The sequence below is a fragment of the Paralichthys olivaceus genome, chromosome 21 (assembly GCF_024713975.1).
Source record: "Paralichthys olivaceus isolate ysfri-2021 chromosome 21, ASM2471397v2, whole genome shotgun sequence".
NCBI classification, from domain to species: Eukaryota; Metazoa; Chordata; class Actinopteri; order Pleuronectiformes; family Paralichthyidae; genus Paralichthys; species Paralichthys olivaceus.
Window position 1 is genome coordinate 14,852,866 of NC_091113.1, and position 19,766 is coordinate 14,872,631.

The 19,766-nt window shown below is 41.5% G+C and overlaps 3 protein-coding genes across 5 annotated transcripts; 2 read left to right on the forward strand and 1 right to left on the reverse strand.

Annotated features, from left to right (window-relative positions):
• Nucleotides 1-134: 134 nt before the first annotated feature.
• hexd (hexosaminidase d) lies at nucleotides 135-5,575 on the forward strand. Of its 2 annotated transcripts, none has more exons than XM_020083183.2 (12): nucleotides 135-274; nucleotides 345-435; nucleotides 737-852; nucleotides 1,629-1,716; nucleotides 2,120-2,284; nucleotides 2,362-2,548; nucleotides 3,228-3,299; nucleotides 3,388-3,586; nucleotides 3,746-3,907; nucleotides 3,983-4,090; nucleotides 4,558-4,647; nucleotides 5,133-5,575. In XM_020083183.2, exons 2-12 carry the CDS (start codon nucleotides 349-351, stop codon nucleotides 5,302-5,304), a joined length of 1,446 nt encoding a protein of 481 aa, XP_019938742.2. In that variant the 5' UTR covers nucleotides 135-274; nucleotides 345-348; the 3' UTR covers nucleotides 5,305-5,575. The 2 variants fall into 2 exon arrangements, with proteins under 2 accessions (XP_019938742.2, XP_019938743.2); XM_020083184.2 differs by having other exon boundaries at nucleotides 139-274; nucleotides 348-435.
• cybc1 (cytochrome b-245 chaperone 1) lies at nucleotides 5,497-9,052 on the reverse strand. Its single transcript, XM_069517205.1, has 6 exons — nucleotides 8,875-9,052; nucleotides 8,084-8,171; nucleotides 7,670-7,711; nucleotides 7,379-7,549; nucleotides 7,136-7,280; nucleotides 5,497-6,424 (listed from the first exon to the last, which is right to left on the reverse strand). Exons 2-6 carry the CDS (start codon nucleotides 8,169-8,171, stop codon nucleotides 6,271-6,273), a joined length of 600 nt encoding a protein of 199 aa, XP_069373306.1. The 5' UTR covers nucleotides 8,875-9,052; the 3' UTR covers nucleotides 5,497-6,270.
• A 188-nt stretch (nucleotides 9,053-9,240) lies between these two features.
• Nucleotides 9,241-18,664, forward strand: narf (nuclear prelamin A recognition factor). Of its 2 annotated transcripts, none has more exons than XM_069517203.1 (12): nucleotides 9,241-9,573; nucleotides 11,375-11,447; nucleotides 11,563-11,631; nucleotides 11,911-12,039; nucleotides 12,132-12,264; nucleotides 12,858-12,992; nucleotides 13,812-13,930; nucleotides 14,535-14,667; nucleotides 15,293-15,365; nucleotides 15,913-16,050; nucleotides 17,160-17,317; nucleotides 17,648-18,664. In XM_069517203.1, exons 2-12 carry the CDS (start codon nucleotides 11,391-11,393, stop codon nucleotides 17,893-17,895), a joined length of 1,392 nt encoding a protein of 463 aa, XP_069373304.1. In that variant the 5' UTR covers nucleotides 9,241-9,573; nucleotides 11,375-11,390; the 3' UTR covers nucleotides 17,896-18,664. The 2 variants fall into 2 exon arrangements, with proteins under 2 accessions (XP_069373304.1, XP_019938744.2); XM_020083185.2 differs by having other exon boundaries at nucleotides 14,538-14,667.
• The last annotated feature ends 1,102 nt before the right edge of the window (nucleotides 18,665-19,766 follow it).

Below are 19,766 nucleotides of genomic sequence, written 5' to 3' on the forward strand. Positions count from 1 at the left end.
AGAATAGCATGTTCTACAATGTCTAAGTCTCTTAAATGTTAAGTTTTAAAAGACCGGACTTCGCTGAAGAATATAGTTTACTCGTGTGATTCACAATGTTTTCCAGGAGGGGGCGGTATTTCACCCTTTCTTTGTTTACCAGCCATGTAACGTAAGGAGAAGAAGGAAGTGATCGTGCAGGATCAGTCAGGTGATCTAACTCAACAACATCCTCCTCAGAGTCATGGCTCTGTGATCCGATCCAGTGTCCAGTGTCTCAACCTCCACAGTCCTGGTGAGTCACACTCTTTGTGTCAAAGAAGAAAAACACAGCAGAAACCTCAGGCTGCGTTTATTTCCTGCAGCAGCATGAAGAGTCCACCGTGGCCAGGAGGGAAGAAACTGGTTCACCTGGATCTGAAAGGTGCCCCTCCCAGATCAGAGTACCTCCATGAAGTAAGAGCACGCACGCACACACGCACGTCTTTCTATAGTTGTGAGGACACTCATTCACATAATGCATTCCCTAACCATAACCATCACAACTTAATGCCTAACCCTGACCTAAACCTAATTCTAACCCTAAAACCAAGTCTCAACCCTCAAACAGCCCATTGACTTTGTGAGGACCAGCCAAAATGTCCTCACAATGATGGTATCGAACTAAAATTGGCCCTCCATAACTATAGTCACACATACACACACACACTGTCTCTGTCTGTCTGTCTCTGTAAACCTCCACCTTCCCTCTCCTCAGCTGATCTCGCTGTTCTCTCAGCTGGGAGTGGATGGCCTGCTGGTGGAGTATGAGGACACGTTTCCATATGAGGGGGAGCTGAAGCTGCTGCAGGCCACAGCACAGCCTGCCTACAGGTGCAGTGTTCCACATGTGCCTTATTTATTCCTCTCTCTTATAATTATCTGCATTTTTCTTTTTTTTTACCAGAGACTAATTCTTGGATCTTGATGAACAGAATTAGCCATGTTTAGGAGACTGGTATTTATGAGTGTGTACAATTGGATGCAGATCCAAATCAAAATCCAGTTCTGTTGAATTTAAATGTGGTTGTACAAGGGGACTGTTGGACCTAGGCGGAGGTTTTCACTCGAGTAAACAAGTGACAGGTAATAATGGACAATGAAGACAGGAATTTGTACAACCCTGTCCAACACAAACTCTGGATGGCACCTGTGTAAGAATCTGGCCTCAGTAATGTCTCCACACAATAACACACATTCCATTACACAAAGGATCTGTGAAGTGATTGTTCATATGAGGATCTTTCCTGTGCAGCTTTTATAGGACATTCATTAGAATATTCACAATGAATCCGAGAGAAGCTGAATGTCAGGTATTTTGTAATCAGACACTGGAGAGGAAAGGACATAATGTTGTGGTAATGTAACCGCATTAACCCTGTGGCATGAAATTTTCCATTCAGCACTGCTATTTTCATTACTATTGATTGTTATGTATTATTAGAGCTATAGATAAAATCCTCATCGTGTAGTGAGAACCTGTTATACAGTTATGATCCTTCCTGTGTGGGATGGAAGTAATATTTCATGTGCAAGTCTGATGTGCCGTAACAAGCTTTGATTCATGAAGTTCGGTAAGTGAGTCTGTTCACCGTGTGCTGTGTTTCCAGTCGAGAGGAGGTTCTATCCATGCAGGTGTTTGCCAGGTCGAAGGGCATGGACGTCATCCCGCTGGTGCAGACGTTTGGCCACATGGAGGTGAGGCAGACATATAGAACTTTATTGTCATTGGATGAACAGCTCTTGTTTTCGATGGGGTCTCCAAACACGTACAAATAAGAAAAAGTACAAGTGACAATAATATGAAACGCAACAGTTGCAGAACAAACAAGAGAACAGAGTAAGGAGGGAAAGGACAAAAGATACGGCCTTGGACTAAAAATCCATGATTTCCTAAAAAAAACTGCGACATCATTGCTGAAAAAGTAAGCAATTTCCTATAAAATGAGAAAATATTTTTGAATGAGCTCAATGAGGACAGAGAACAGATATTTAAAGTCAACTTATCCTGCTCTCTCAGTTACAACTGTTCACGACGTGGCTACAGCTGCTCAGATTTGGAGTTCACCACCAGGCACTGTTTGTGGCTTCTCTGTCATAGTTTGTGCTGAAGCATCGGCCCATGTGGGGCCTCAGAGAGGTGCCGCACTGCGTGGGCACCCTGAATCCACACGCAGAGGACGGGGTGAGGATAGTGATGGAGATGCTGAGGCAGGTGGTGGAGCTGCATCCTGGTCTCAACACGCTGCACATCGGAGCAGACGAGGTGAGGACTTTTTTTATTTCTACCAGCTGTGTAGTCATCACTGGGCTACCACCATCACTCATGTGCTTGCCCTCTAGGTGTACATGCTTGGTGAAGGGGAGCAGTCAAAGGAGTGGTTGGCCTCCTCCCCAGAATGTACAGTGCAGCAACTTTTCCTGAATCACGTGACCAAGATCGCCAAGGCCATCAAGGAGGCGTGGCCGGACATGAGCATCATAATGTGGGATGATATGATGAGGAGTATGAGCCAGGACACGCTCAAGGGTGAGGAAGAACCGCTGGTTCTCACTAAAGCAGAGCTATTGTTGCAGTTTAAGGATTTCACGTTTAAAGTAACTGTGCCCAAGGAACTAGTAAATATAAAGAACACAGTCAGCTATAGCAAAAGAAGCCCCATGGAATAGAGGCAAAACAGCCCTGAGAAAGAGTCAACAGAAGAGAAATAAATGAAGAAGATGTACAGCGAATAAAACGCACTTCTGTGAAAGAATAGATTATTTAAGTGAGTAAAATTAAATACATTAAAAAATGTATTTAAAGGAATAAAATCTGAAGATAATAAAGTTAATAAATCAAGTGAATTAAAAAAATATACCGAATGATAAAACAGGCTTAAAATAGATAAATGGTCAAATAAATAAATAAAATTCATTTGAAAGCCTGACTTAAAGGTAGATCTTGAGTTTGCTTTTAAAAATATCAACACTGTGCTGCCCTCAGGTTTTCAAGAAGGCTGTTTCAGAGGCATGGTCCATAGTAATAAAATAAATAAATAAAAATAAATATCATTGTAAAATTGCCCTCATTGTGTTGAAGGCCTGCTTGGTCTTCCATTTGAAGGACCATTGCTGTTTTTTGGTATCATTGCATCCAAATGTCTCTTAATTTGAACGTTTCTATTCATTCTTTAGCAGTTTCAAACTTATTTTCTTTTTTTAAACAGCCAGTGGTCTCGTAGGACTTGTCCAGCCTATGTTGTGGGACTACACCCCTGACCTGGATGTGGACAGAACTGGTAGGGACTGTTAACCATCAGAATTGGTGATACATTATCAAAAAGCATACGTTAATAGTGATGTGCGCCCTCTAACTGTGTCTGCCAGTGTCTCTGCTGGAGAAGTACTGCTGTGCCGGCATGTCGGAGCTGTGGGCAGCCAGCTCCTTTAAAGGCTCGACCACCGTTTACACCTGTGTGCCCAGCACGCAGAGACATGTGGAAAACCATCTGCAGTGGCTGCAGGTGGCTGCTGCTTTACCTGCTGCCATACACCTGAAGGGAATCGCCCTCACAGGCTGGCAAAGGTAGGAAATATGTTGTGTATATAAATGTATTGAAACTTTTGATGGACACTTTGGACTTGATGACTCAGAAATGTGATGGTCCATCAGAAACCTCAGTTTTCTAAAATGTCCAGTAATTAGCACAGACATTTTAACAGGGTCCCTTTCTCCCTATGTCAGGTATGACCACCTGTCAGTGCTGTGTGAGCTGATGCCTGTGGCTCTTCCGTCACTAGCAGCCTGTCTGCAGACTCTCCTCCATGGTCAGCTCAGCGCTGAGGCTCTAAGCAAAGTGACTGAGAAGCTGGGTATTTCCTCAGTGGAGGTGGACGTCATGGAGAGGTGAGGTCTGGCACTGTTTTAAGAACAACGGTCTCTCCATAGTGTTGGGGTATCTTCTGACTTTTTTTCTCTTAGGAGATCTACAGTCGACTCACTGTTCCCAGGAAGGAGGCTGGCTGAGTTAATTGTGGAGCTCGATGCACTGATGAACTCGGAGGACATACGATTTTTTCAGAACAGCATGTGAGTCATGTGCAGCGATCACACATTTGCATATGTTTGCTTTGAAATTTCCAGAAATGTTCCTGCTGTATTCTCACAAGGGGTTAATCAGAAATTCAACTGAGATTTTACTCTGGGGGGGGGGGGGTGATGGGAAAGGTTGCAGAAAATGTCTGAAGCAACTTATTGGGACATTTGTGTCGTCACACAGTCCCTCTGTAAAAAAACAAAGTCAGGACTTCAGTACATGCACATAACCAGCACATAGTTCCCAAAACTGTTTTTGTACACATTGAACAAAGTGAGCTGCAGAGATGCTGGTTGAAATTGGGCCAGCAAGAACCAGGCTAGCTATGTCCTTTTCCAGTTTGCATGCTAACTAACTAACTAACCAGCTGCTTGCTGCAAAAATGGACATAATGTTGACTTCTGTTCATCGGTTGTGAAGAGCAGATATGTTTGAATAGCTCTGTATGCTCATACTGCAGGCTTGTTAGAGGATGGTTCAGCCCCTACCAACAACAGAGGAAGATGGTCTCCCCACTCATCACCATGGAGATTCATAACCAAGCATCAACGTGAGCACAAGTTTCTTATATTACAGCAAAACTTTGTGATTCAGTAAAGTCTTAGAGACACTTTTGGGTGATAAATGGACCAAACTAAAAAGTCAAAGTACGCAACAAATATATTTTTCTTAAAGATGGTTTCTATCATTTTAGATCACGTGTATGATACGAATGTATGTTCAAGTTTCGGTGCCTTCTGCTAGTTAATTTGATGCTAAAAACCATTGGTGAAACATCATGACTGACAACTAAGACTGACTCATGACTGGTCGAGCATGTGTATTGGTGGGAACACACTACCATGGCTCCATCCTCTGATCGTCCATCTTTATACAGCTTATTGTGCCTCTCTACAGCCTCAGAGTGCAGCAAGAAGGGCTGGAGGCCTTTAGCTTTGTTGTCTGTTAGTCTTTGTCGAACATAACAATGTCATACTGCGTTCAGAACTCTGTTTTGTCTTATAACTGAATCTCCACCTGGTCTCATCTCGTCAGATTCTTGACCACACTGCAACAGAAGGCAGAGACAGTAAGAGAGGAGATGGTGCATCTTTACCCAGAGTCAACAGCCCAAGAGTGGATGGAGGAGCATGTTAGCCCTGTGATGGCTCCTTTACAGAGGATAGCAGAGGATATCGTAGCGTGTGTGAAGGAGATGGTGCCGTAGAAGAGCACTGGCAGCTCAAAATCAAACTGCTGTTCAGACCAATTCAGATATTGGTCTCCATTTTGTTTTGGCAAGCTATATGTGAATTAATTAAGCTATTGTATGTTTAATTTTACCCAAGAAAAGACTGATGATTGTAAACTGCAATAATGTTCAAAAAGAAATGAAAGAATAGCGCATGCAGACTTGGGGTTTGTATTAAAACATTTTTATATAATTTCTGCAAAAGAAATAAAGTTAACAAAGACAATAAAAATCTACCAACAGTTAACCCAAAATCCTCGGGTTTTTCTCCCAAGCAGCACAAACATTCACTGTTTGACATTAGACACAGCCCTGATTCAATACACAAAGAAAAGTTCACAGGAAGAAAACACTTTAAATCACCAAGGTGTTGCCTGAAATTCAGTCTTTGGTTCACAAAAAGTATAAAACAATGTTACACACCAGAACAGCAGCAGCCCAATAATTTCACATAGATTACTCTTGACTGAGCCATGAAAATCTGTTAAACCTGGTTACAGTTTGCTCATGCTTATTCAGATTACAGCTATAAACTGGCAAAAAGGTGATTATCAGCTGGGTGGGCCAAACTGTGGGAAAGGCACTTTCCATTGACTTTTACACATAAACACCTATTAGAGTACAAGAGGAAGGCACAGTAAGTCTGTAATCTGGAGTGTATTCTTATAGTAATTACAGCAGAAATGCTGAGACACAATATTAATTTACAGAAAGCTGCATTTACAGTAGAATAAAAGGAAATGTCTTTCCCCACAATTCTAAAAAATATTTGGAAAATGTTGATTAAACTTGATATGTCCCTGACAAAACATTGTACGCTCCCTCAGCTGCAGTAACCTTACCTCACATGCACACATGAAAAAATGTAGAAAAGGCTCACCCCTCCTTAATGCCCCTAATTTAATCCACCCAGATTTACAGGGAAGCTGCGAGTCACAGTGATCAGAGTTCACTAGCTTCATCATCTGAATCACTGCTGTCGTCCGCAAAATCGTCGTCCTCTCCGACATCTGCCTCTTCTTCCTGCTGCCTGCGCTGCTGCAGCTCATCCAGCCCCACAAAGCGCTTCAGCAACGCAGCCACTGCCTCCACATCACTGACAGGTCACAGACGGAAGAGACAAAAGCAGAAAATATATCACCTTCCATTTGATACCTTAGTATAATAGTAGTATCCACCCAGGGTTGGATTCCTATTCTACGTTCTGCTTCACCCCCATAAATCCAAATGACCTCACTAAGGGGTTTAAACACCAGAAGACAACATATACCATCACTTTCTTTGTTGTGCATGTCAATCAAATATTTGTTCAGCTGTCAATTCAAAGTCTCTCCTGGTTGACACAGAAAAACCATTCACACATTTAGAACCGATATAAGTTCACTGTGTATATGACAGAATAAAAACATTAAGAGTTAAAAACTATGAATTCATGGGGACATACCATTAAATGAGTATTATTAGTCATGCTTAAAATCATCATACTGATCATCATCATCATAGAGTAACATTCATTCTAAAGCTTGGTGTGCACATGCTGTACCATGTTGGTGCATATATCTGAGTGCATGGACTTTCATTTTGGAGTTCTCCGAGAATTATTTGAAATGTTCAACTATCAACTGGACAATATGAACTAAATGAGTAATGCCACATTTTCTGTTTTATTACATGTGAGTTTTGATGCGTGCACACATTTAGCTAGGTTGTCAAAAGCACTTGAAGGCCATCCATGTTTTCAGTTTCCTGTTCTCACTCATTACACGGTCTGCTTTATGTGTTGGAACTGTCAGCAGCAGATATATACCTGTGTCCCCCCAGTGTGGCATTCTGTGTGAGGGGGTAGGAGAAGCCAGCAGCCAGCCGCAGCATCAGCAGATACCCCTTCCCCAGATAGCGTACCCTCTCCTCTTGGACGCAAATATCACAGAGCTGTTTTAGATCCAACACAACTGAGAGACAGAGAGAAAGAGAGATGGGGAAAGGTAATTAAGTTCTAAAATCTCCAACCAAACTTGTACTGACTAACAAACTCTGTGGCTCCACTGACCTTTCTCTTGGCCCTTCTTCCACAATGTCAGGACTGACGCGTACAAGCTGATGGTCTTGAGCTCGATCAGATTCTTGGTTTTGTCAAACACGGCCTCCTCCCACTCTTCCATGTTCTGCATGGCCACAAACAGACAGCCGGTCACATAGAAAAGCTTCCACAGGATGCTGTCTGCGTGACGTACACAACACATTTAACAAGAAGAGCAGAGAGCAGCATGAGATGGGAATCATGAACTTGATGTTGATGAAAAGATCTGGTGAACACATAATGTAAATTCAGTGTTTGTACCTGAGCTGTAGTATGCAGCTGCCAACCCAACAGATGTTATACCTGAAATTTAAAATGAAGGGTTTGTTATTTTTGAGCCAGTACAGGGACGGATGCTTTGTGAAAATGTATTACCTCCACCAAGGAACTTAAGTTTTCTCCCTTGTCTGTTTATTTGTTTGTTTGTTTATCAGTAGGGTGAAAACTGATTTCCATGAAACTTGGTGGGAGGATGGGACAAGAAACAATCATTTTAGGGTTTTTTATATAAAAAAAACATTTTTATAAAATCAGGAACACTCAGGGGAAGTGTGTGCAATTTGTTGCAGCTTGTTTGAATTGAAGTGGACTGTTGTTCCTTGGCGGAGGTATGTGCTGTACTGAGTGTAATTCTAGTGTCATATCTGAAAATATCATGTCAAAATACACACTTACCAACAAGAAGAGACCACGAACGAATGCCCGGCGACCTCTTCAGGTGGAGCAAAGTGGAGCTGTGCTCCTCTACTGTCATGTATCCCATCTGAGCAGAATCAAGCATGTCATGTATTTACCAAAAGCCAATTTTACCTGGGTCTTAAAAGGCAGTTCACCCCAAATTATAAAAAAATGTATGATCTGACAATAGCCTAGGTTGTTTTTTTTACAGATCTAATACAGGAAATGATTTAAATAATTTACAGTAACATGCCTTTTCTAATTTCTATTTTTTTATACTTTATGTTTTTTATAGTTTTGATTTTATATCTTTACAACTTGTTTAGTGTCTGATCTGCATGCCTGCCAGGGCTTAAATCATTTCCTTTTCACGCATTGGGACATTTTTTTTGTCTGTATTTTTTGTATTAAACACTCAAACAATTAATTCACAACACATAATTGAAGCACCAATGTTTCTATTGACACAAACAATCATTTAATCCCCATTTACTCATCAATAATTTGATTTGTTAAGACCAATGCTTTTCCTGATGTGACAGGTCAAAGCTTCTCTTGTAGGTTAGTCCAGCAGAGATCCTCAGAGATGCTGGTGTCAAACCTTTCAACTGTGAGAAACAGTCTCAAACAGGTTCTTTGAGTTAGCCAGACTAACCAGGACATTGTAACCGGAGAGATCAGACACAACCATTTGAAATGTTTTAAGTCCATTGAGCAACACCAATCCATCCACCTCCTCTCAGAGGTGGAGGAAGCACACATCACCACTGTCTGTTTCTACCACTGACCTTTCACTGTCGGTTCTTTCAGCAAACCTCCGCCTGGAAGATTGAATAAAAAGTGGTTTGAGTGAAGAAGCGCGAGTATTGAATTATAAGGAAGTTGAGATCATTTCACTCCACAAAACAACTGCAGCAACTGTCTTTAGTGTGTAACACTTCCTTCCGGGATCCCTCAGCTCTGATTGGACGGCTCCACATCCACTCTGACTTCAAAATAAAAGCTTATCTGCATTGTTTCAATGGATTGTGTGTTTTCAGCCACGTGGTTTCTTTACCGCACACGTTTTCAAACTTTGTGAATTATACTGGTGATTTACAAACAATACAATCATTTCGTTCCGTGCAAACCTGGACTTCATCGGTGCATTATTTTAACAGGTTGGCGCATGCGCAGAGGCCGCACCGGGGGGGCACAGCGGAGTCAGGCGAGCAGAGGAGTCACCGGTTTGAATCTCCGAAGCTCCGACGCTTCTGGACGCGCCGTAGTTTCGTTCGTGTGTCGGGAAATGGCCGCGGAGCTGTGAGCAGGAGGAGGCACCGTCCACAGAGGAGCCGAGGCCGAGGATGAGACAGTGCTGAGCGGCCGCTGAAGAGTTTACCTGCCCGGCTGAGCGGTGTCGGTGCTGCCCCGCTCTCCTCCCCGGAGCTCGTCCTCTGCGGCTCCTCTGTCTTTGTGTGGAAGGGCAGTGGAATAGAAAGCGTCCGGTGAGCGAACCGTCCAGTACAATGTGGTTTGAACACAGACCCGGCTCACTGTCGGAACACGGTTAGAAATACATGCGGTTTGTGCACCGATTACATTCACCTACCGTCAGATATACAGGCCCTGAACGCACCATGCAGCATAAGAACTTGCGTAACTGAACAACGAGGCACATATTGATGATTTAACATATTTATGGATTTAATGACTCTGTATTCACAGTTCTGCAGAGTTACAATGCAGCTATATTATTATATTAATATTCACCAGGGCTGGACGACAACAATGATATTAAGGAAGCAGCTGCTAATCGATAATTATCACGATACATTTCACATTATTCTTTCTTCTTTATTTTTAAGACTGATGAGGATTTTTGCTCCTGAGTGAGGGTTGTGGGTTTAAACCCTAAACTGCTGTTTCAACACTGTATTCATACAGTGCAGTGTACAAGAGGTGCAGTACTGCAGAGTACATCAGGGGATGATTACAATATAATATATATGATATATTATAAGTGCAAGAATAGAAAAACACATTAACTTAATCTAAACATAATTAACCCCCCTAATAACTATGATAGAATAACAATAAATGATTACATCAATAATAATAAATCAAATAAATTAAAATATACACATGGCCAATTTACAACATTGCACATATTGATGTTTTTAGATTGTTATGGCTGTAATTTTCAGCAGAATTATTAATATTATTCACAAGGGCCGGACAATATGGCCAAAAATAATATCAAAGCAACAGTCGATATTGATGATTATCATGATCATTTTCACATTATTATTTCTCGTTACATTTAAAGACTGATATTTGCTCCAGAGTGAGCGTTGTGATTTTAAACGAATGACACTTTACAAACAGATCAGTGTGTTAAACCTCCTAACTGCGTTTAAACAATGCATAAACATTACAATGATATATATTAGACTCTTTCTATATTGCTGTTTCAACACTTAATTGATGCAAGGCCAGTGTACAAGGGGAATCTCAAGTATTATTAGAGAGAGATAATAATCGATTAAACAAAATAAAAACAATTTTCTCACCACAATGTATAAAAATCTGAAAGAAATGCCAAACATCTGGACAAACCAGACTTAAAGCAGTGGAGGTTAGGATTACAGACAAGTTAAGGAAATATGACAGGAACATCTTGTAAAAAGAAATGTGAACTTTACCTTCTCCAGATGAGTGTCACTGACCCAGTAGCAAGAAACTGGAGCTCTAGGCAGACCTTTTACATATTGCTATTGATAATAATGGTATTGCAATCAAATATTGATATTGTTTCATTGTTCATCTCTAAATATAAATATATGATTATTTGATAGTCAACATTTTGGGTCTTTTTCACCATCAGAGACTGAAATTGTATCCATACATAATTGTGATCTCTTGCGATGGGAGCTTCCAGCCCATACTTGTCTTTTTTCTTCTGTAATGGGCTGTTTTCTGTTGGCTCTGTGTGTATAATTAACTCCAACCATTAAGATTTTAATGACAGGATACTAGTTTGTGTTCATTGTAGGTTTCCCATCATTATGAGGCTGTTGTCTTTCTGATAAGTGCGTTGGTTGTGATAGGACATTGGGGGAGGCAGGGTCAGTGGAGGTTGGGGTTGACAAAACAACACCCTGCAGCAGCAGACTGCAGCCACACTCCTCATGACACTGCTTCAGAGAGAACATGCTGAGAGGAGATGATCAACACTGGCAAGACAATTCTGCTGTGTGTGTACGTACGTACATATGAGCGTTTGTTTCTGTCGCCCTCAATTTACAGATAACCAACGTGGAAAATGTCAGAGGTCAGCATCGCAAAGCGCAAGGAGAAGTGTGAGAACTGCACCAAACAGGTGAGTGTCTGGATCAGCGTCGCAACTGTCTCAAGAATCAGTCGTTTCTCCTCTAAACTCTGGATCAGAGAAGCTGTCTTGTTCATTTTTTTAAATGTTACCCATCTACTCGCAGTGCAACAAGAAACAGAGTGATGAAGGTGCCAAGGCGCAGCAGGAGAGGAGCGAGGAAGTCAACGGACAGGTAATGTGTGTTCAATTATTAGTGGTAAAGAAAATCAGTCCATGTTCTTTTTTCTTCATTAAAGGGCTGCTACCCTAGCACATACTTTGCTCCATCAGATAAATAGTAATTCCTTAACCGTACATGGATTAGAAGAGACCTATAGGCCATCATTACCACCACTATCTGTATATATCAGGGATGATGCAGCTTCTTCCACACAAGATTCAGGAAGTTCACATCTAACTCATTAGATGACGCCATTTAAAAGCCTTCACCGCTCTTCTCGTTCTCCCTCAGGTGAATGAAGGCTCCCAGGTGCTGCTGAGTGCCTGTCTTTCCTGTGACGGCTGCGTCTCAGAGGAGGAGACCCTCAAGATCTCCCAGCAGAGCCTGGAGGAACTGGAGCGTGCTCTCGCACTAAATAAGGTACAACACACAGTCAGCAGCCCTCTGAAATCTCAGAGAGTCAGGAAGTTTGTACAGTGTATTATCTTCTATTGTTTCCCTGTCCCTTTCAGAAGTGTGACGCGTCGAAGCACAAGGTGGTGGCTGCCTCGGTTTGTCCGCAGTCCCTGCCTTTCTTCGCGGCCAAGTTTGGTGTGGACATCAATGAAGCCGCCCACAAACTCTGTGGCTTCCTCAAGAGCCTGGGTGAGCTGGATTTGAATCACACATCAGTGTTGAGCTTCTAAGGCTTTAGAAAGAATTTTGGTTTTGGCTTTAATACAAAGGGGGATCATGCTTTTATGGTTTTAGCTCCTACACTGTGGAACGAACTCTCCCTCAACAGCAGATCAGAAGAATCAGTGCGTCAGTTTAAAGACAGTTAAAAACTCACCTATATTGACCTGCATTGTTGAAGTTCTTTTTACTCAACTCAACTCAACTAAAACTGTATTTGTTTCTGAAGGGAAATTGACATGGAAAATAAAAACAAGGGAAAACATAAAGTTTATAAAAGGGAAGGGAAGACACAGAATGTCACAGATTTGGGAGAACAATAGTTGTCCCAGGTTGACCTAGCAATTGTTGAATAACTCTGTCACTGGCTTTATTTAATCAGAAATGGGCTAAGTTTGCCTGCTTCGCCTCATTCATCGGTGCTCTTTAAAAACATTTGCACTTTTATCAGTGTGGAGAACGTGCCACCTACTCACTGGTATCTGTCATGGAGGCTTGACATTCTCCCCCAGTTCAGTGTCACTCACTGTCTCTGTTCTCTGCTCTGTGGATGTTGCACACAGGAGTAAAGTACGTGTTTGACACCACTCTGGCGGCAGGCTTCAGCATCTTAGAGAGCCAGAAGGAGTTCATTCAGAGGTATCGCAGGAGGCACCACGACGCCCATGCCTTGCCCATGTTCACCTCCTCCTGCCCAGGTAAAACTCCCCTTTCTGAGTTGAGTTGCATGCTTTGTGCTGAACAGGGTGAAAAGAGCTGATTTTAGAAGCAAAAAATAGCAAGAGAGCTGGTGGGGAAAGATAGGAAGCCTTTCTTTCACCACTCCCTTCATGAGAGATAGTCTGCGTTCTGTGTCTGCATTCAGTTCGCAGGGTTGAGACTGGTCAAGGAGGGTAGCAACAACCTTATTTCACTGAAAGTAAAACTTTAAGTATGACATGTTTTTTTTCATTCCACTGCAACATTCTTGGATATTTCTGGTCATGCTCAGAATAAGCAGTAGTCGATTTCAGATATGTTGAGAAAACACTTAAAATGTACGTAAAACTATTTCATGGTGGGATTTTTTTTAAACTTGTGGAATAACATCGAAGATAATGGCGTAATGTATGTAAATGATGGGAGCCACAAAATGCTCTCTAACATGTGAACGGGGCTATATCTTTGAATCTTTCATAATTTGCCTTTATTTTGCAACCTCATCATATCACTGGCCACGTTTCACATCCTTGATGCAAAGTGCTAAAAACGACATCTTCTGTCTTTGTTTTTAAAAGAGCGGTAAACGCTGTCATCGATTGCTAGGAAAATTGATGTCATGTAAACATAGTCACAACTAGTCACAACTAAAACTTGCGTAACTGAACAACGAGGCACATATTGTGCTCCATCACCCTTTTATGAATCAGAGTCATTGCTCAATGTATGGGACTGTCAGTGTGTGACCTTATTTGATGGAGCACAGGAGTACAAGGGTTACTTTACTAACAGCAGAGTCTGTGTTTGTGACTGAATAGGGTGGATCCGTTATTCAGAGTGTGTCCTGGGAAGTTTGGTCACCCCTCATATCTGCACAGCCAGGTCTCCTCAGCAGATCATGGGCTGTCTGGTCAAAGACTATTTCTCCAAGCAGCAGGTGAGCAGGAATATTAAACTGTGTTGGTGCCATTAAGCATTCCTTTTAAATAGATGTTGGCCCAGATTCAGTATCAGTAAGGGCTTCCTGTTATAGATTAACAGAAAATAACACACTGTGTAGGTTGTCTGTGTAGACATACAAGGTAATACATCATGAATTGACATCTGCGAAAGACAGACCTCAGCTTTTCCCCCTCACTGTTGTTGCAGTTGAAGTTTGGCTTTATTCATGCTCTATTTGACAGAGCATTCAGGTTCAGGTTAGAACACAGCTGCATTTTCAACCCCAGCAAAGATCCATTTTTAGAAATCTAAGGGGAAATACCCGTGCAGTCTAATACGGTTCCTGTTTGAAATATTAATAGTATTCTGATGTTCAGTAACGTAAAGTTAGATATTTTGTCTGTCACAGGTGGTGATACATTTGCACACCACTGTGTAATGAACAGTGCTAACACTAGATTCTGTTTTGTCATTCAAATCTTTATTGAAAAGAAATATCAAAGCATTGAAGCCAGTGTGTTAAATACTTTATGCATTAGAACATGAAATATTTTGTCTTTTTAAGTTTTTCGCTTTTTCTTTTCTGCCTTATCTCCCAGCAGAAGCTGAGTCCAGAGAAGGTCTACCACGTTGTGGTAGCTCCCTGCTTCGATAAGAAGCTGGAGGCCGTCAGAGAGGAGTTCTATAACAGCCTGCTGGAGACCAGGGATGTGGACTGTGTCCTCACCTCAGGTTCAGGCGTCTTTGTCTTATTCACTGCTGCTTCGGAATAACAAGGATTTGATTCATATTATTTATGTTTGTTTTAACCGCTTAGTTATGTTGAGTACAACTTGTACTGTCCGGAGGTGACATGTTGGACCCCTGTAGTGCTGGAGGATCAGGATGATCTAAGGGAGATTCAGATTTTGTCTCTGTAATATAATATTCTATACTGGATATAGTGGACATAGTGGATCTCAGCCAATTTAAAAAAACATAATGGAGACCCGTTTCATTATATTATATATGTATATATTAATCTGCCCTGCTCAGACGTGTTTGTGATTAGATGTGTTGAGCTACTTTCAGACTCGCACTGAACTCCAGATATTCTCCTGAAATTATCCAGAGGGGCTGTAAGTGAGAATGCAAATGTCTGTCAGTCGCTGCAACAAAGTTTCTCCTACATTAAACATTCAAAATAAAAAAACAGAAGCGTGGTTTCAATACGTTAGGTCCTAGGTTTTGAAACCCTGCTACGCCACCCCTTTCCTGAACGTTAGTCCTCCTCAGCATGTCCCTTTTTCTTCTATTAAAAAATCAAGTTGTCGATAAAATAGAAATGTTAAATTGACAGAGATGTTTGATGTTGCAGGAGAGATCTATTACCTGATGGAGAAGAAGAAGGTTTCAGTGGATGAGCTGGACTCCGTTCCACTGGACCAAGTGTGAGTAGTAATAGTCATCTTCCTGTGTTTGTCACCTCACATAAGAAAAAGAAGAAACATATTCATATATTCAAATTTTACTGCTTCCTAACTGTTCAACAACTGAAAAGACAATGGAAAGTGAAGATCTGGAGGGACATGGGACCATGTTTTAAGGTTAAACATGGTTATTTGACAGCTCATTCACTAATATTTTTAACTTCAAATTGATCCTCAATTGTGACCTATTTTGCCCTGATGGTGGCACTAGAGGAAAAGTCAAGGATTTGAATTCTTACCATTCATCCTGTGGGGGACATGAATGTGTGTAGCCAGTTTTCGTGACAATCTATCAAGCAGTTGTCAGGACATTTGACTAATAAACTAAACGTCAAGAGGTGAAGTCTTTGTGAACCATATAATATATATATATATATATAATATAAATCTTCTGTAGTGACTGTGTCATTACACACTATACTCACTATAGAGCTGTTTAGGAAAGGATGCAGTTGATTGCATTTTGAATAATAATAATTTGACATGGTAGATTTTATCGTGCCTTCAGGCTGGGAGATGCAGGAGAGGGGGCGCTGGTGAGGCACGAGGGCCGAGGCTCTGAAGGTTTCCTGGAGCATGTGTTCAAGCATGCTGCCAAAGAGCTCTTTGGTCTGGACGTCCATGAGATCACGTACAAGACCCTCAGGTGAGAAACACTGGGACCCTGATACTTAGTGTCATGGAATATACTGTGGCTTTCTCTGACGCCCATTAGAGGTGTAACCACTCTCAAAGCGAGAGTGACTCCGAGACACAGACATCCACATTCATAATACAGAACTACAGCAACACCACAACCTGCTCCCTCTGCTGCAAGTGCCCCCAGTTGAACTCTTACTTTAACAATATTTAATAAATAAATATTTTTTCTTTTAGAATTAAGACCATAATACATGTAAATCATGAAATCAGTATGCGATTTAATGTCCAGACAAGCTGCATCATTTGTAAATAGCACAAACTTGGTTGGTTGCTTGAGCGATTACACCTTAACTTATCTAACCAAGGTTACCAAGTGCTTTGCAAAAAACATAAAGTAAAACAACACAGAACCAAACAAGAGAAAACTAAAATAAGATAGATGACATAAAGAAAATATTACACCCCTCACCTCACCCTCTCCTTCCAAACATGACAAAGAACCTGTTGTAGCCTTCAGTTGTCATAAAAACTCAAAAGGTGTTTGGTTTGTCCAGTCTGGGCTACCATAAAAAGAATGGTGGCTTCTATATCAAGGACCCGCTCCCGATGTAGATATAAGTAAGTATTTAAATATAAAGGGCTCATTACACTTTAGGGAAAACATCATTAGGAGTATTTTATATTAAATTTCTGCCAATAGTCGTAAATCTTACACAATGGACCTTTAAGGATAATGATTTAAAAACAGGTCAAATGCGGCCAAGTCTAATCTTCTCAGGCAATGAATTCCAGAGCCTTGGTGCCCTGATTGCAAAAGCCTGGTCTCCCTTAGTGACCAGCCTCACACACACACACACACACACACACACACACACACACACACACACACACACACACGAAACTCAGAAGAAACGCGGAAACTGTGGTTGTTAAGAATAATTACGCCATTCATGTTCAATCATTGACAGATTAACTCCTTAGTTCTTAAGCCTCTACTGGTCCCATGTCATTTTGCCCTTGTGTGGTAACTAATTTCAACAATGTCATATCCTAATGTATGTTAATGTGGACATCAAATATGATTTCTGTTTCTGAAAACTCTCCATGCTGTAGGAACCGGGACTTTCAAGAAGTGACCCTGGAGCGAGACGGAGAAATTCTGCTGCAGTTTGCTGCCATCTATGGTTTCAGGAACATCCAGACCCTGGTTCACCGCATGAAGAAGGGACATGTGCCGTACCACTTGGTGGAGGTGCTGTCCTGTCCGGGAGGTAACACTGCAACTATCAACTCAATTTCAAACATATTTAGAGTAGCGCCAACCAGTTTAACAGTTGGTCTCATATGTATCAGTATCAGAGTTAATGTTGGCGCACGTGCACCAGTAATGAAAACTTTTATTATACAGAATAAAGAAAGCAAAATTAGTTTGTATTAATTTTTTTTATATGGTATTTGGTTTAACTGGAAAACAAACACACCCACACCTTCTATATTCATATCAGTCAGATTCTAATCCATGCTCATTAGTCTCCTGTTTTCCTGCAAATGTTATCTACCATTCAGCTCTAATCTGTAAACTCTTCCTGTTTCTCACTCAGGGTGCTTGAGTGGCCGCGGTCAAGCGGAGAGCGATTCAGGGGGACATGTGGACAAAGCCCTAGTCCAGCAGATGGAGGACACCTACAGCAGCTTGCCGGTGCGTCTCCCCGAGGTCAACCCCACCCTGTACACCCTCTATCAAGAATGGCTGCAGGGCCAGGACTCCTCACAGGCCAACACGCTGCTACACACCCAGTACCGAAACCACACTCAGACGCACGCACAACCACCACACATGCAGTGGTGAGAACGACGGACGTGATTTATGAAGGAGGTCAAATGAGGACCGCCTCCGCCGGGTTCCGATTCTGCTTGGACCATTTCAACGCCGAGGACAGCACTCTACTATGGACCAGTGAGGGAGAGGAAGTCTCTGTGGGTGTACTTCTTCCATTGGCCACAAGGCTGCGATGGTGGATCCTCTGTATTAAGCTTCAGCCTGTGGAGAAATCAAGGTCCAGAGTCCAGGAAAACCCAAACATTCATTTAATGTACACTGTAGCAGTTATCTCAATACGCTGCTAAGATAATGGCTGATAACAAGAAATATTGCGTAAGCAGTTACCTGGTGCAAGGGGTGAACTATTTATTCAAATATACAAAGCAATAAGCTACTGTGTGTGAAAAACATGAAAGAAGCTTTTGGCACAACTGGAGCCCATGACCTGAACTTGTGGATAGTGAATGTGCATTTGAAGAGTCTAATGATCCAAATCCTAAACGTCCAACATGAAACAATGTTTTACTTTGTGTTACAGTCGTCGCCACTGTCCCTCACTGAAACACAACACAGCGTGTTCTCAGACACCTTGATGGCTATGCAACAGTGTGATCGTCTCATGCCAACACAGTATCTGCTGTGTACCAGTGAAGAGAGAATTATTTTTAATGGTACAAGAAAATTTCATTTGTATTGTCAATTTGTTCCCATTCCACTAACTAGTATTTTTACTCTCTGTTCTTTCAAACTGTCGGGTCATACCGGTGAAGAACTAAAAGATAAAAACAAACAAAAAGTGTCGTGTCATTTTTATTTATGTGATGAAGCCTCTGCTTTTTCTGGATTTTATGTCTGAATGTGAAAACATTCGAGGTCCAACCCAAGTGAATGATTATGTGCAAAGGAAAGAATTATAACTTTTTCAATCATTCACCTCAGTCATTCACAACAAGTGTAAGTCTGATCTATTCAGTGTGTTTTATTCCCTGAGCACCAGCATAGTAGGGTATCTGTTTCACCTGTGTGTGTGTGGGCGTGCGTGTGCTTACATAAACTCAGCAATGCATGGATGGATTTTTATTTAACTCCATCCTTCCCCCGCAGATCCTCTCATCTCAACAGGATGTTTCTTTAGTGTCGCGGAAAAGAAACACTCAACATTTACAATTGATCACATTGAATCAATTCAATCACTCGTCTAGACATTCTGGATAAGTCACATCCTGGTCTCGTCCAAAATGTATTTTGCCAGATTATATTAGAAAAACTTAATCCATCCAGTATCCGTACTGCATATCCTTTGAGGGTCACAGAGGAAGCTGGCATTGGTAAGAGGCGGAGGTACAACCTGGACAGGTCTCCGGCACATCACAGGACCGACATTGAGACACACAACCATTCACACTCATATTTACACCTAAGGTCAATTTATAGTCTTCAGTTAACCTGACCTGCATGTACTTGGTACTGGGGTATGCAGAGTAAACCCTTGCAGACACAGGTAGAACGTGCAAAATAAAAAAAGGGTCCTGCCTGAAACGCGATTCAAACCAAGAACATTCTTTGACTGTGCTACCCGCTGCACCACCTTGCCCTCATCAGCCACTCATACTGTATGTAACTTGGGTCAGATGCCGAGATCCTGCCCTCTTAGGGAGCCCCCGAGACACAAACAGCAAAAAAAATGAAGCATCTCTAGCACAGCAAAGTATCAACTTTATCATTATACAGTGTTAATTATACTTGCAAGGGATTTTAAACATCTTTTAAATGTTGTGTGTTATTTTATTATTTTTTTATTACTCATGTGTTCATTCATAATAAATTATAAGGTGTTCTTGGGTGTTTGGAAAGTCCCAGTGAAATAAAATTATAATTATTATTATTAGTATTATTGT